Source organism: Peromyscus maniculatus, chromosome 23 (genome assembly GCF_049852395.1).
Source record: "Peromyscus maniculatus bairdii isolate BWxNUB_F1_BW_parent chromosome 23, HU_Pman_BW_mat_3.1, whole genome shotgun sequence".
NCBI lineage: Eukaryota > Metazoa > Chordata > Mammalia > Rodentia > Cricetidae > Peromyscus > Peromyscus maniculatus.
Genome location: NC_134874.1, coordinates 40,946,462 through 40,964,566, shown reverse-complemented (window position 1 = coordinate 40,964,566; position 18,105 = coordinate 40,946,462). Strand labels below are relative to the sequence as shown.

Sequence of the window (18,105 nt, the reverse complement as noted above, 5' to 3'; positions counted from 1 at the left end):
ACCCCCCCATGATCCTGACGTGGAGTAATGCATGTCTGTATGTATGGGTTGTGGTAGTCATTTCCTGAAAGCAGCCAAAAGGTAAGAATCCACCCTACAAACAAATATACACCATAAATGACACAATAAACATAGATATAGCTTGCTAGTGTATGCTTGTTTTTGCAGTGCTTTTTTTGTTTTCTGGGTGTTTCAGGGTTTGTTGACATCACTAAATTAGTTCTTTCTCTGTAAACTCTGCTAAAGATTTCTCTAAAGAATCTGTCATTATCACTTTGTTGTGCCATGTTTTCTGTAATGTGCAATAAATACAAGGCTAAGTGCTTTGTTTGGACACATGTATAAGCAATAGGAACAGTCACATTCACATGCACAGAATACAGATAGACAATCACATACTGCACAAAGAGGACCATGGGATGCATGAATGGAAAGACAGAGCTTGAACTTTCTCTTTGTCAAACTACTCCAAAGGGGAGTGCTGAGTTGACACTAACACCATTTGGTGCCTCTTGGCATTCATTTCACTGACCCAGGGAAAGATGATAGTCAGTAATGCCCAGACTATTTCCTTAATAATGTTATGTAAGGAGAATATGAACAGGACCACTCAATGATGGGGGAAAAAGCATGGAGCCAGGCATTGGTGGTGCAATGCCTTTAGTCCTAGCTCTTAGGAGGTAGAGGCAGGTGGATCTCTATGAGTTCAAGACTAGCCTGTGCTACAAAGTGAGTTCTAGGAAAGCCAGAGCTGCACACAGAGAAACTCTGTGCCCTCTGCCAAACAAGCTAGAAAAAAGAAAAGAAAAAGAAATTCATAGAATTTCATAGTTTATGAAGTAATGAAAGAAGTTTTTGCCAAAATGATGTAAATCCATAGTTCACCTTCTATTGTACAAAAGCATTCCATAGGTAAAAATACACATGTATAAAGATTTATACATGGAGCTTCTGTGCAAAGACTTACTTTTTTTTCAATTAAGACAGTAGCAAAAATATTAAAGATAGTTTAATGTCACCCATTCTTGTCATTTCTGGTTAAAATCCATGACACCCATCTTATCAAGAATATGTTTACATATTTAATTTCCTACATAAATTTAACTATGAAAAAGTAAAAATGCATGTTATCATGAACTGTCAACTACTGTCAAAGAGGATACTCATATTCTCCATACCCATGATAGATACACAGTTGTCTTTATACTGGCAGTAGTGGCTGCTCCACCCCCTTTACCAGCTGACAAATACTGCAGATTGGCATCATGAATTCACACATGGAATCAGAAGAACTGAATTCCTCACCTATACTGAAAAGTCAGAGAGCAGATTTCTTTAAGGAAAAGAGCAATGGATCTGATTCCAAAATTTTCCATGGAAGCATGGGCACTGCTGGCAAATTTCCTATGACTCCTCTACCTGTGGTTAACTGGCTGATGCCTCTCATTGTGGCTTTAGTGTTGGGATGAATCTCAGGCTCTTTTTTCCCTGTCAGAAAACCAAAAGGACATTCATACTCCCATAGCTGAACACATATCTTCTGTGAACTAAACCACATAATTCACTGTGCTTTTCAGCCATATGTCCTCAACTCTTGATAAGGCACCAATGCTGTGGACACTCAGGAGAAGGCTTAAAACGATTATAGTCAGTCAGCTGTTTCTCTTGGTTTGTTTTCTGTCATTGTCTTATCATTTGTCTGTCACTTTGCAATAGGAAGGTTTGAGGTCCCTAGAACTCTCAATGAGGGACACTATACTTGAGATATACTTACAATCAGACCTGCTCTTCCAGAGTTTATTATCATAGATTTGGTTGGATTACCTACATAATTAATAATTCAATGCCTTGTGACAGATCATCTGGGTATAGAAAGCTGCCACTTTGCCTTCTATGATCTAGGAAGAAAGAGTACATAGAAATGATGCTTTCTGTGGTTCATCCTCTTGTAAGTTCATGTGGGTAACAGATAGTTCTATTAGACATTTCTGTAAAAGATGGGAGCAATCATCTCAGTAGGACAGAGTTGACAGATCAATGTAGCCATTCCCCAAATTCCATCTTGAGGAGTCATGAGGTTATAAAGTTATCATAGGAATTTTTTTGAAATATTACTTGCATGATCATGAATCACTCAAAGGTAGCTGCAGCATCATATCCCCATATCTGGACAGTGAGTCATCTGACTCAAAAAATCTGTATCTTTAAAGTATATAGTTATTTTTCATTTTGTGCAAATGAATGTTTTGTATTCATGTATACTAAATAGTATACATGAATATTTGAGTGAGTATAGAGGTGAATATATATTTATATATGTATGTGCATCTGTGTCTTAATTACGGTCTCAATTTCTGTGAAGAGACACCAAGACCATGGTGACCATTTGGGTAATACATGTCACAATTTGAGTTTTCGGAGAAATATTAGAGCAAATACCCTTTGACCTCAATAGGAAACAATTGACAGATCATGGTAGCCACTGTTCCAAAGTCCACCATGAAGAGACATGAGTTTATGAGGTTATTACAGTAATTTGTTTAAAAGATTGCTTGCAGGAGCATGAACGGTTCAAAGGCAGTTGCAGCTTTAGAGCCACACACCTGAACAGAGGATGACTCACAAAAGCTGTATCTATAAAATATATTTATTTTTCATTTTGTGCATATGAATGTTTGGCATGCATGTATGTATGTGTATCCTATGCATGTCTGATGTGGATCTAAGTAAAGAAAAGTCATTGGATTCCCAGGGACTGTAACTGTAGACCATTGTGAGCAGTGATTTCCTGCCTGGGAACAGAACCTGGGTCCTCTGCAAGAGCAGCAAATGCTGTTAGCTGCTGAGCCATCTTTCCAGGCCAAATGCTACACCTGGGAAGCTGTGTACAATTTTCAGTCTGAGCGACAGGAAAGGTCAGAGAGTCTTGTCAGGGAGCTGTGATAGTAGGCTATCCTCCCCCTCTGAGCGACCTCACTGCTCACTGTTTATAGTTCAAGAAAGATCATGTGGACCTTGATTTGCAATGCACAGCTTTTTTCTTAAATTATGCATCCACATGATCCTGACTCAGAATAATGTATGTCTGTATGTGTGGGGTGTGGTAATCATTTGCTGAAAGCAGCCAACAGGTAGAAAGCAACCATATATTCCACCATAAATGATGAAATCAACACATCAATATAGCTTGCTAGTGTATTTTGTTTTTGCAGTGCTTTTTTTGTTTTCTGGGCATTTCAGGGTTTTGGGGGGTCTCTAAATTATTTCCTACTCTGTAATCTCTGCTAAAGATTTCTCTAAGGAATCTGTCATTCTCTCTTTGCCATGTCATCTGCAATGTCAGATAAATACAGAGCTAAGTGCTTTGATGCGTTACATACATAAGTAGTATATACAGTCAGATTTACATGCACAGATTACAGATAAACCATCACATAGTGGACACAGACAGATACATAGGTTGGGAGGAGTGGAGAGAGATCAAGCTTGGCCTTTCCTTTGTTCAAACTACTCCAAAATGGAAGTGCTGAGGTAACATTAACACAATTTGTTGCCTCTCAACATATCTGTAGTTCATTTACCTGACACAGGGACTGGGAACATAATGATCAACAATACCAAGATTATTTCCTTTAATAATATCCTTGTGTAAAGACAATATGTATAGAAACCATTAATGGTGGAAAAAACACAAGAAAAGAAAGGTATAGACCTGAAATTGGTGTCACAATGCCTTTAATCCCAGTACTGCAGAGATAGAAGCAGATGGACCTTTGTGAGTTTGAGGCTAACCTGGCCTGCAGAGTGTTTTCCATAGAACCCAGAGCTAAAAACAGAGACTTTCCCCCAAAAAACAAAAAGATAAATGAAAAAAGAAGAAATACACGGAACATTTTTCATTTATTATGAAGGGATGAAGTGATGTTTTTGCCAAAATGGTTATAAAATATAGTTAATATTCTATGGCACAAAAGGATCCCAGTGATAAGAATACACATCTGTAGGGATTTATAGATGGAGTTTGTGTTTTAAAATGTTTTGCAGTTATGACAGCCACAGAAATATTAAAGGAAATTAAATGCTACCTATTCTATTCCATTTCTGGTAAACATCCATGACCTCTGATCTTACCAAGCATATTGGTTTATTTATTTATTTATTTATTAACTTATTACATAAAATTAACTTTGAAAAGTCAAAATGCATGTTACTGTGAACTATCAACTTCTGTCAACTGAAGAGGACACTCATACTCTATACCCGTGATAGATACTCGGTTGGTCATTTTATTCACAATAGTGACTGCTCCACCCACTTTCCTATCACATAAATACTGCAGATTGTCTTCACAGATTCACACCTGGACTCAGAAGGAGAACTCATGTCCTCACCTACTAGGAAAAGTCATAGAGAAATTTCTTGAAGGAAAAGAGCAATGGACTTGTTTCCAAACTTTGCCATGGAAACATGGGCACTGCTGGCTACCATCCTGGTGCTCCTCTACCTGTGAGTAATTGGCTGGATGCCTCTCCTTTGTGGCCTTACAGTTGGGATGATTTTCTGGCCCCTTTTCCCTGTCAGAATGCCAAAAGGTATAATGCAATGGAAATTCATACCCCTAGCTGAACACATTTTGGCTGTAAACTAAACCATTTAATTCATGTTGCTTTTCAGGCAAATGTTCTCAACTGTTGTTAAGTAGACAATGCTGTTCACAATCAGGAGAAGGCTGTCTCTTGGTTTGTTTTCTCTCATTAGTTTTATCATCTATGTGTCATTTTGCAGTAGAAAAGTTTGAAGGACCTAGAACTTCCAATGAGAGAAACTACAGAGGAGATATTAGTGATTACTTAGACTCAGACCTGCCTTTCCAGAGAGTATTGTCACAGAGATTCTTGGATTATTGACATAATAACCAACTAACTACCTTGTAACTGATCATTTCAGTATAGAAAGCTGCCATTTTGCAGTCTAGTGTATAGGAAGAACCAGGATAAAGAAAGAATGCTTTATGTAGTTCATTAGTTCATTTGGGTACTACATGGTGCTTTTCAACGTTTCTGGAAAGATTGGAGCAAATAACCTTGTCCTCAGTAGGGCACAATTGTCAGATTAATATAGCCAATCCTACAAAGTCTGCCTGGAGAGACATGAGTTTATGAGTTTATCACAGGACTTTGTTTGAAAGGCTACTTCCATGAGCATGAATGACTCAAAGGCAACTGTAACATCAAAACCCCACACCTGAACTGATGACTTGCAACATCACTATTTTAAAAATAAATATTTATTTTTATACTGCCCCTATGAATGATTTGCATGAATGTATTATGTGTATCACATGCATGCCTTATGCTCACATAGGATAAAGCAAGGCACTGGATTCTCAGATACTAGAATTATAAACTGTTGTTAGCTCTCATTTGGGGACTAGTGACCCAACCTGGATAATCTGCAAGAGTGGCAAATGCTCTTAGCTTCTGAGCCATCTCTCCAGGCCAAAATCTACACCTGGGAAGCTGTGTACAATTTTTAGTCTGATGGAAAGGCAAGGTCAGAAAGTCTTGTCAGGAAGTTCTGCTGGTGGGCTATCCTCCCCTTCTGATCAACCTCATTGTTCACTACTTAAATAAAGTTGAGGCAGGATCACGTAGACCTTGCATTGCAGGTTACCCACACCGATGATTTGTGTTTTAAGTCTGGTGAGTTTTTCAGAAACCTTCAAACTCAAGTTTATAAAGTTTTATTACATATTAACTCTAAGACTGGAACCATCAAGTATTAACCTAAAAGTTTATAATAAGTTGCTAAGTGAAGGGGATTATTGCTCTGAATTTTTATGTTATTTTCTGCCCACCTATTAACCTCACTGGATAAATTCCCATAATTCTCAATGCATCCAAGAATATATATATATTATTAAACATATATATATTAAAATATATATGTTATATATATATTCACATATACAATCATTTCTACTCATATTATATATTAAGTCAATAATATATATGAATTAGTGTATATATGTTCATCATTATATGTATTTATATATGTACATGTGGGAATATGAGATTTATGTATGTGTATGAAAATGAATAACTATGTGTATGATGAGCAAGCCGTGACCTGACTTTATCCTTCATGTTTTAGTTATGGGACCTCTTCTCATGGACTTTTTAAGAAGCTAGGGATTCCTGGACCCAAACCTCTGCCTTTTGTTGGGACAATGCTTAACTACAGGAGGGTGAGTGTTGTTGGCTTTCTACTTTGCTTCTGTGATTGTGTCACTTACACAACTATCTTTAAACCTTGTCAGTTCATCTATGCAAATGTCCAGTGGGATTATTGGCAATACTTTCATTTGGCAGAATGGTTTGTGCTATACTGACATTATTGCCAGGTTACCTTTGGGTGTTACTGACATGTGATTGTGACCTCAGGTTTGTGTCAGGTCTGGTGAGGACCCTGGCTGTTGGCACACTAAACCTGAGCCTGAAATGCTAATGTGTAGACTTTGGAAGCATCAAAGATTTTGTTTCTTTTTCAGTTTAGATTCAAGAAAAATACAGTTGTTCTTAATAATATTTAAAGAAATACATGTAAGGCCACTGAGTAGCATCTCATCAACCTGTGTGATTTATTCACATCTGAGTTCAATAATAATATTTATACTTCTTGCTGAGTATCTCTGGAACATGCCTATCAGGAGGCACATAGTTATTTTGGGGGAATATGCACATACGTGTGTCCTCAGCTGAACTGTTTAATCCCATTATTACTTCCAAGGCTCTAGCCAAGATTTGCTACCTACAAGATTTGCCTTTACTCCTTTTCATTTCAAGGTAGAACCCTATGTGTGACTCTAAACAGCAGGAATGTGGGAGATGAGACAATATTACCTATGAACCTCAGATATTTAACCAGATTGTGAGATTTGTTTCTTGAAACAGAATTAGAAACATTTATATAAAGTCACTAATAAAATCATGATTTGACAAATCTGCCAAAAATGTATATGTAGTGTATGATATATAATATGTACAAATGCATACATTTATACATATACATGTACCTATATAATAGGGACTGTGAATTTACAGAGTTTTTCTTGATGCTTTCTAAAGGAAGGACTCCTGGCTGTCCTTCCTGAGCTCATGCCCAGGGGCAGTGCCTAGGTACAGACTGCACTCTTGGCAGATTTGCTTCTCTAAATGCTCAAAATTTGCTTAATAGATGATAATTTTTCAAAATTAAGGACTCTGTTGCTTATGTTCCTAAGATTTCCATGCTTTCTGGCCCCATTCGAAAAAGCAACATCTTCTTTATGATTTTTGGATGAACTCTTTTTTAGGTATACTTTGAAACAAACTTCTTGGGTTTTGTTTTTGTTTCAAGTAGTGTCTCCTGTAGATAAGACTGGTCTTGAACATGATGTTCAGATGATGACCACAGATTACTTCATCCCCTTACTCAATGCTTATGCATATCATTATATCTTATATGTAGGCGACTGGGTCCCAGTCCCATGGTTGAGGATGTACTATGCTGACCCAATAAGAGCTGTACAATAAGAGCTCCAAAAGGTGGGGTTTTGAGAAGGAGGACCAAGGGAGAGAAATAAAAAAGACAGATAATGGAACATACATGTCTTACATAAGTTTGTGACTTATGCCAAGGAAGTTTATTAATCAGCATATCTTCTTACATACTATTTGCAGGGAGAATTGGCCAAGGAGAGCTGAGAGTTAAGTCAGAAAATTTTGGCAAAGAGAATCCAAGATACCTCAGACACTGCTGCCTTAAGACTGATAACCACAACCCAGGGAAAAGAGTAAGATTGCCAGAAACTGCAACCAAAACTTCCTAGAGGCCCTAGCTCCAAACCCATAGAGGAGCTTTGCAAATCTGTTCCTGGAATGCCACAGAACAGTCATGCCTTTTCTCCTTTGGCAAAGGTGTCTGAGAGAACTTTGGATTAGTCTGCATCAAACAGAACCTCCTCTCCACTTTTTACTTTTTATGGCCATATGAGTTATTTGTATCTACATGATGAAGAGCCACAGATAACCCTTAAACCAGCAAATGCTTCCTAATATTGTTAGATGAATTACCAACACTAAATAATCTGAGGATAATAGTGAACAAATGTTTACCACTGTTAAAGAGATTACATCTGGCATTTTGTGTAATAAATCTTTGGCTGAGTCCAAACAGGAATTGACTGTATGATGAGCATGGCACATGTTAGTAAGTATTTGCTTGATGGTTAGGAAATTCTCATGTGGCCATATTCCATGAAAATGATTTTTTATTCTCTTCCATTTTCATTCATGTTCATCATGAATTAAAGGAGCATCATGGGCATATATAAAGCCAGCGTGATACTGTATAAGTGATTAACATTGCATTGTTTGTACTGTATCTTAGGCTCAATACCCAAACTTTTAAAGCATTTAATTAGGTTCTAGTTGTTGTGTTCATTTTTATGTTTATTCACCAAAGCTCCGGAAGTACTATAAGGAATCTGATTAACAAAATGGGCAGTTACACTAGTTGGGCGAGGGCCAATGTGGAAGCAGCCTCTGACTTGAGAACTGTAAGTACTGCAAAAAAATAGTTAAAATAATATCTAGAAATATTTTTTTAGCACAAGCCTGATGTAATTCAATAAGAATGCATTGTGCAAAGTCACCATACTTAAAGCATCATTAGGTTGCACAGGAACCACAGCAAAGGAAGACAGTTAAAGTAAAAGAAGGCTCCCATGAGCAAAGGCATCTACACAGGTAGTGAGGATGCAAGTATCACATGTAATTTTGAAGTGATCCCCCTTTCTTTAACAGAGGAACTTGCAGTCTGTGACATCTATGGAGGGTTAACACAAGCAGTGAGGTCAAATCTAAAATGATATGCATACCATGGTTAGTCATTTTCTCTAAAAATCCCACAGGTCACCTCATTATCTAGGACAGTGGCTCACAGCCTAAAGTCCTTTTCCTCTGAAGATAGTATAAACAGGATTTTGTAGCTTGAGTATTCCTGTGTCTACCCAGCTCTTGTAGCCACTCAGACCCAAATAAACACACAGATGCTTACATTATTTAAACTGTTTGGCCTAGTGGTGCAGGCATATTGCTATCTAGATCTTACATCTGAAATTAACCCATTTCTATTAATCAATAAGTTGACACATGTTTGGTGGCTTTACCTGTTGCCTTTAAATGCTGCTCCCTGGACAGCAGGCTGGTATCTCCTTACCCAGCCTTCCTGTTCCCAGAATTCTCTCTCTTTGTCCCACCTATACTTGCTGCCTGGCCACTGGCTGCTCAGTGTTTTATTTATCCATCTATCATCCACAGCCCTTCCCTTTTTGTAGAACACAAACCTCACAGCCTAATGTTCTGTTCCTTTGAAAATAGAATAAACAAGAAGTGGCCAATGAGAGGATTCTAGGAAGTTATCTTCATCTAGACCAAGTTAGCACCACTAAGACAAGTCAGCCAGCTCCTCAGATCATCCATTCAGAGGCAAGGCAAGAGGTTCTTTAGAATCATGGAACAAGCTACTCAAGTGGAATTCCATTCTGAAGCAGGGCACAGGAAAATCACTGCATTCTTGGAAATGTCCATCCAATGGGGTAACCTAAAGGTGATCAGAATGATGAATAATTTGATGATGCTTGATTTTTGATTCCACATGGATCTTTGAACTATGGGCCTTTCCAGTCACTCACATGAGAAGAACATGGAAATACTGTCCCATCAATGACAAACAAATAGGAATAATTTATGATATAACAATATAGTGAAAGTGAGTAGTGCCAGGCCCCACAGGTGAAACATCAGCATTGTAAAATAACTAGCACACAATTAGTAAATTCTCTAGTAGGCAAGTCTTCCCATGTGACTGGATGGGCCATAGGGAGTGTAGTCTATATAGGCCCAGAAGACTTCTTCTGCACTTTTCACTTGTCTGACAGAGAGTAATGCCAAAATTACTAAAACAAATTGAATATGAATGACAGACTTTCATGTCTCCTTGACCACTCAAATTCCTTCTGCAGTGAGATATTTAGTATGCCCCCAACTTGTAAGTGAGCCCTATGATACCAGATGGACTGCAAGGGGTAAACTGGTCTGCATGCTGCTTTCAAACTCATCATCCTCTGCATCCTTAGCTTCTGTCACCTGTACCACAGCAGATAGCTTCATAGCCTGGGAATGTAAGACAAGGTGCTTCAGGACCCAATAAGATCTATCAGCTTCCTGTGTGAAAATAAAAAGATCCTCTCCTCTATCTGAGCACAAGTTCAGAATCACACAATTTCCATATCTCAGGAACTTTGCACAAAAGGTCTCCTTATTGAGCATGTCTACTCATAAATACCCTGCTCCAGTTAATCCTTTTTGTTCTGTTCTCAAAAAGAATTAAATTAAAGTACAATTAAGAAGATTTGTAGAAGTAAGAAGGTATAAATACTCCCACTTTTTACTTTTTCAAGCAAAACTTTAATATAATCATGTGCAACTTCTCATCTTTGAGGAATACAAGAGAGGCCAGTTTTATGTACAATGCATATTGTAGCACAAAATTCCTTAAAGGCATCAGAAGTGTATGCTGAAGCACTAATTTTTAAACACTTTGGAGGGATCAGCTATAAAAAATGATGACTAGCATGCTGGGCGGTGGTGGCGCACACCTTTAATCCCAGCACTCGGGAGGCAGAGCCAGGCGGATCTCTGTGAGTTCGAGGCCAGCCTGGGCTACCAAGTGAGTCCCAGGAAAGGCGCAAAACTACACAGAGAAACCCTGTCTCAAAAAAAAAAATGATCACTAGCAATGAGTAATCCAATGCTTACCAGCTTTTCCATTTAATAGGGTAGACATGAGGAGGAACCCAGAATAAATGTCATGCTAACATGAATATATTTGAGGCTGCCAAATAATTGAAATGCCTGTAACATCCATCTGACATAAAATAGTAAGCGCTGGAGATTTACCCCATAACAAGAGGAAGGCAGAAGGGCTACACAAGCAGAAAGGTGTAGATGTAACCAATTGTCTTATTAAAATAAGAAACACAGAGCCAATGTAAAAGAGAAAGCTGAGAGGTCAGAACTCAGAGCTAAAATCTTACCTCCTGCAGTGCTCCTAGCTTCCCCGAGAGAGCTTCTTCCTGTTTTTCTGTCTTTAAATAGTCTTTCTGTTCTGCCTTCTCATTGGTTGTAAACCCAACCACATGACTGCCTCGTCACTGCCTGTAAGTACCGCCCTCCAGGTCTTAAAGGCGTATGTCTCCAATACTGGCTGTATCCCTGAACACACAGAAATCTACCTAGCTTTCTAACCACCACGCTCTTGCTATGGCTCTAATAGCTCTGACCCCAGGGCAACTTTATTTATTAACATAAAATTAAAATCACATTTCAGTACAAATAAAATATTACCATAGAAAGGTTACAATTTGTCATACTTGAACTCTAGATAACTGAAACTAGTACTATACATAACACAGTGCTGATGGGAAATCGCATGAGTCAATAGCTAGCTTAAACCAAACAGTCTCAGCAACCATCTGAATAAAATAAGGCAAAACTAGATGGAAAGCTTGATTCCCTTTTTCCAAATAACCAGGAAGACTGTAGTGTTCTTGAAAGTATTGGAGAAATTAGGAACCTCCTGGTTCTGACAGTTGTTTGGCATGCTGAAACAAGTGAAACATTTCTTCATCCTCAGTCTGTTTAGTAAGAGCCCAAGGAAGTATTTGAACAACTTACATGAAATATAAACTGTCAGAGTAAGTGTTTAGAGGTTGAGGCAATGCAAAGGAAATCTACATTCTGGGATGATTTAGTTGAAACAGTCAACGTATGAGGAGTTACTTCTTGAAGTATAACATTAGTCACCACAGATGGACTCTCACCAAGGAACACATATCTATTTCTGGGATTGTGTACCTCACACAATGTGTTGGGATAACTAGAGAGTAGTGTTGAAAATTTGAAATAAAGGATCTTTAGGATATGAAGTACAAAGCTAGCGCATAAGGTCAAATAGCGCTACCTCTCAAGAGTCAGTGAAGGCACAAATTGAATCATGTTGTGAAGAGGTGAAGGGGTGAACTATCATATCAATTTATCATGTGATAAATTGATGGGCTTGAGGACACATTTTCTGGATAATCTGAGCAAGGATTTTATAATAAGAAGTCAAGAGGCAGCCAGCATCAGTGGGCAGAAAAACCCAATGTATAGGTCCCCTAGGTTGCAAGAGTGTTCCAGAGGGATATGTAGGAGTAACTAACAGTATAGGAGATAAAAGCTTTGTGCCAATACTGGTCAACTGTGCATGAGTGATGATTAGATGTATTAATTGTAAGGTGTTTGACTTTGAGGAATAAGCTTTCTAGAAGAGGGGTCATTATCTCCTCTAATTATGGAGAAATAGAGAGTCAAATCATTTGTAGTATGTTTCAGGGAAGTTCTCACCCAGTTAATATCTCCTTGCATCTTTTGAAAATCAATAAATGTTAGCAGTTACATCCAGATCTTGGTGGGCAAATAGTATGCATGATCTTTTGTAATATGACGTAAATAAGAAAAGGGAGCTGTAACCTGTGATTTTTCTGAGGAAATTTTCAGCTGAGTCTGTTGGAAGTGATGCTGGAATGTGATAAATAACTGAGTAATTAAATTTTCAGTAGGTGCTGAAATCACCTAGGTAATAAATCAACGAGGTTATAAATAATCATGAGAAAGGGTACTTTTTTCTAACTGGGAGTAAGGTTTGAGCAATAAATTGTTGACACAAGTTGGGACTATTAGTCATCCCATGTAGTAGCAGCTTCTTTTGATCTTTCATCATGAGTTTCTGAAAACTAGAGGAAGGAAGTCAAAAGCTAAATTAGGAGGATCCTGAGGAGGATTGGGCTTTTGACTCAGTTAGATGATTAGGAGCCAATTCAGGTGATTTTATAACTGCACCAGCAAAAAAGAAGTTTCTCCTCATCCTCTGGCATATCATGAAGTATAAGTAATTCAAGAAATTAAGCTACCTAATCATCCTCAGAGCCTTTTACCTGATTTTTTGACATCATATTTTTATCTTACATCTCCCAGTTTGATTTGAGTATATTGGCTAGATCTACTAGGGTGCTGAATTGCAAATGAATCATATACGAGCTGTGAGTATACACACAATCATGTATAAAATTCAACAGAACAAACCCAAAGTAGAAACCTTAAAGGCATCATAGGTGATATTCTGTTTTTACACTTCTACCTACATGTTCCCATACCTTTAAATTTACAGAACCTTATTCAGGGAACCAGGAGCATATTTTTTAATGAAAGTAAAGAATTTATTTAAGTCCCATAGTGATACATGTTAAAGTATAAGTAGATGAAGCATATGAATGAAAAGAGATTGTTCTTTAGAATCTTTTTCCTCCCATGTTTTACTCTCAGCTATTCCTACATACTTTCTTTCTTACAGGTACCCATGTCTGACACTTTTTGTACATTTAGCAAATTAACACTCATTCTTGATGATTTCTAATAATCTTGAGCCCTGCATTGAGCACCAAATTACATGAACCAGAAGGAATGAGGATCCCAAAGGGGAAGGTAATGAGGTGTTTTGGAGGAATATGTATGAAACTAAAGAAGACATGTTGCTGTGAGCAGGAGTTATTGCATAATATGATGAATTCTATCAGAATTTTTTAAAGCAGCACAGCTTTTCACATGCTATTTGTAAAGCAGAAAAGGCCAAAGTCAGCACATAGCTAAATCATACAATGCTGGCAAAAAGAAAACAGGATACCTCTGACACAGATGTATCAGGATTAAACCACAGCCCAGGAAAAAGTCAAATCACCATGAAACTACAACCTTCCCTCTTTTGAGGTACTGGCTAAGCACTAGATTGCACTTTTCCAATTCAGTTCCTGGACAAGGACAAAGAAGTAATGTTCCCTTTGTAATTTTATTAGGGTCTCAGGAAGTCTTTGGTTCATTCTGCTTTAAATACTAGGCAAAGAACTCTAAACATTGGGCTCTGTCACCTGCCTGGAGACATAGTTTCATATAATTGACATTCACAGTAGCTTAATATGGAATTCCCTTCTGTAGAATACTTGCTTGGAATAGATAAAACCCAAGACTTGATCCCAGCACCATATAAACTGGACACGGATGCACACATCAGTAACCCTGCACTCAGGAGGATCAGAATTTCAAGGTCAGTCTAGATACACAGAGAGTTTGAGTCCAGGTTGAGTTACTTAGGATCCTATACCCCAAAATTACAATTGCCACTTAATGATTATATGGATTTTTCCAGAGTTCAGAGGTAAAATTCAAATGAAGCATTCATCTTTATGTTTTCTTTATGTGAGGCAGCATATCCTCATCTTTCCCTTTTGAACAGGGACACTAGAAGGCAAAATCATTTGCCTTTACTTCTTTGTTCCTTTTCTTTTAATATTATAAAAGGCAAATATATAAATCTAATATGGTATGTACATCAATGTTGTCTTCAATTTCCTGACTATACTGAAATCCTGGAGAAGTCATCAAGTGAGTGAAAGCATTGAGAAGAAAATAGATTTTGTAAATTCTTGGCTGTATCACTGACTATTGTTGGCCTCAGGTATCTAAGGAGGGGAAAAGACAGTGTTCCAAGATTTCAGAGTCAAAACAAAACCAAAAGATAAAGACAGTTGCTACTTTTAATAGAGAAGGAACGTTTCTGGAATGTACAATATCCAAAAAAGAAACCATGGATATCTTTAAATTCCCTAGGTGAAGTGTCTTCTGTATTTTCTTTTTTCTCTCAGAGAACTTGGAAGGACTTCCATTAATTGCTTGGTCAGAAAATTAAATAATGAGCCTGATGTTCTGTGATTTGAATCATTTGTTTACAGTTTAGTGGGCAATACAGGTAGAAAAATAATGACTTTTCATTTTCTTTTCTTTCCCCAGGGAATATCAAAATACGATATAGAATGTCATAAAAAGTATGGAAATATGTGGGGGTGAGTATTCTGCAAATGTCCAACATGTAGATTTGTTACGATGTGACACCAAACTGCACTGGAGAACTTTTTCAGTCCAGAGTTAATTGGGTCACATTTGCCTGTTTTAAGGTGTCTGAAAGCCTGTCCTGCCAAAGGGTTCCACAAGTATGTTGTTGCCCACAGTCTGAATTAAGATGAGGACATTACAGGCATAAATTGTCTGCATCCTTTGATGTTCCAGAGACACCTAGACTTACTTTAACCCAATGTCTTAGAAGGGTTCCTGCCTTCATTTAATCTTCCTTGAGACTTTAAAAAATTTTAAGATTGTGTTAATTCAGATGCATGTAATATGTGCTCATAAATTCAGGAGAGTGTCTCTTGCCCATACAGATTTGCATTTAATTAAAAGCAAAAATAATTTCATCAAAAATATTTCTTGTAAGTATTGACTTTTCAGAGATAGGCCAAGGGAAATATAGGCATATTTACAGTTGTTATTTTTGTTTAATTTAATGTGTGTATAAATTATGTTTTTTTAAAATTTTTATTACTTCCTTTTTGTTTGAGGTTATAATATAATCGCATCCTTTCTCCTTTCACTTTCCTCCTTCAAATACATGCTCTGGTTTTCATTAATTGTTGTTACATGAGTATATGTATATATAAGTGCATTTCTATTCATAACTATGACCTATTCAGTATGTATAGGGTTACTTGTACATGTTTTCAGAACTGACCATGTGGAATCAGGTAAACCAGTTTGTGTGCTCTTCCCTGGGGAAGACCATTTCTCTCATTCTCAGTTATCTTTACCTGCCTGTACTTCTTTCTATTGGTTTGAGGCATCCCAGGACTTCCCCCATTGTTTATTTGTTGAGATCATGTCTCAATATATCCAACATTGGACTGGAAGTGTCTAAGAGTCCACATTAGGCTAGAAATCACTGTCTTCCTTATCTGCCTCCTGACTACTCATTTTAGAGTTCTGCAATTCCACACTTTTTTAAATTTTCTTTTACTTTTTACTTTTTGTTACATTTTATACAAGGCATTGACTATTTAATAAAAATGTGTATGGTTATTTCCTCTCAACACATACTACTCACTTTGAAGAAAAGGTGTTGGATGTGTTACACCAGGCTGTTGACTTCTAGGTTTGTTTCATTAATTATTTTTTGTGATGATTGAGGCAATTTAGGATTTGTCTAGAGCTTGGAAAGAAGTGACATCACTATGTTGTGTGCCACAAACAAGTGGGAAGAGTTTCTGCTTCATCTCTTCTCATCCATAATCAGAAACCACAGTACTAATCACAAGGTCTGCTGAGCTGCCATGGCCATTGACCCATTGCCATAGGCATGCTGTGCTGCATTCTTATGGCTTTAAAGAAAAGTTCCTTGAAACATTACTCCTTGTCAATTGTTAATAATTTACCCTTGGGGCAGTAGATTGAATAAACATTTTTTAATCTTACACAAGGCCAAGTTTCAGCTCACAGAAGCAAGTATTATAGAACCAGAGGTAACATCAGGATCAAAATGTAATCATCTTTGTTTTTCCAATACAGGCTATATGATGGGCTGCTCCCTGTGCTAGTCATCACAGACGCAGATATGATCAAGAATGTGCTAGTGAAAGAATTTTATTCTATCTTCACAAATCGACATGTAGGTATTCCTTTTTTAAATTGTGAGGATTATACACACCAAACATGTTATAGATACGAATATATATGTATATAAATATGTATACATGTATTCAACAACAAATTATTGATACAACAAGGCATGGATATGAAAAAAAGAAGGAAGGTGTATATGGAAGTGTATGGAAGGGAGAAATGTTACAATTACATTATAATTTCAAATATAAAAAAAAATTAAATGTAAGTCTTCATTGAAAATTTTTTTATGATCTCACATAGTCTAGCAGTTAGGATTCCTGGTTTTCACTCAGGGGGCCTAAGTTCCACTCCCGGTATAGGAACACCTGCATCTTTCAAAAAAATCAGCCAGGCTGTGTTGCTGCACACCTTTAATCACAGCATGTGAATGGATCTTTGTGAGTTTGATCTCAACCTGGTCTACAAATCAAGCTCCAGGACAGCCAGGGCTATACAGAGGAATCCTATCTTGTAAAGCAAAAACAAATAAAACATTGTTATGAGAGGCTGGAGATGTTGCCCAGTGGTAGATTAACCTGTAGATGTAACCAACCATCTTATTAAATAAGAAACACAGAAACAATGTAAAAGAGAAAGCCAAGAGGTCAGAACTCAGAGCTAAAATCCCATCCTTCCTTCTGCTCTGCCAGCTTCCTGAAAGAGAGCTATATCCTGTCTGTATGTCTTTTTTATAGTATTATTGTTCTGCCTTCTCATTGGTTGTAAACCCAAACACGTGACTGCCTCGTCACTGTCTGTATGTACAGCCCCCTAGGTCTTAAAGGCATATGTCTCCAATGCTGGCTGTATCCCTGAACACACAGAGATCTATGGGATTAAAGGCGTGTGCCACCACCGCCACACTCTGTCTATGGCTCTAATAGCTCTGACCCCCAGGCAACTTTATTTATTAACATACAATCAAAATCACATTTCAGTACAATTAGAATACCACCACATTAACCTGATCCAGATTTCAATCCCCAGCACCACAAAACGAACATTTTATTATGAAATTCTTACATATTCACCAAATTTTGAAACAATGTAAAAGGCATGCTATGTGTCTTCATGTTGTTTTGTTAAGGTGGGGGTTGTTAACCTTTCATTATGAGAAATTGTCAGCACTCAGAGATAAACAAAAAACTTCTCTTATTGGTTCACAACCATTGTTGAAGAGACACAAACATGCTGTCTAAGTGGGTATTCATGGTGGTCACTTCTCAAAGGGGAAGAGCAGATGTGACATTGGTCATCAGAGGAATGGACAAGCAGGGTCATAAAGCAGAAGTCACTAGTTCATTTTAGCCGCTCTGCTGTCTCAGGGCAGAGGCTGGTTTACTGTCTACTTATACTTATGTCACCCCATAGTCCCTAAGGAAGCTTGGTAATCATAAATAAGGCTCAAGTTGGTGTT

At 37.5% G+C, this 18,105-nt stretch overlaps 1 protein-coding gene across 1 annotated transcript in view; it reads left to right on the top strand.

Moving 5' to 3' along the window:
- The first annotated feature begins 4,353 nt into the window (after positions 1-4,353).
- The window catches only part of LOC143270430 (cytochrome P450 3A21-like), a 32,945-nt gene continuing 19,193 nt past the window's right edge, over positions 4,354-18,105 (top strand). The window contains exons 1-4 of the mRNA XM_076560356.1: positions 4,354-4,506; positions 6,154-6,247; positions 14,988-15,040; positions 16,593-16,692. Of these exons, the coding sequence (XP_076416471.1) occupies positions 4,436-4,506; positions 6,154-6,247; positions 14,988-15,040; positions 16,593-16,692 (318 nt within the window). The 5' untranslated portion in view covers positions 4,354-4,435. The remainder of the gene's footprint in view (positions 4,507-6,153; positions 6,248-14,987; positions 15,041-16,592; positions 16,693-18,105) is intronic.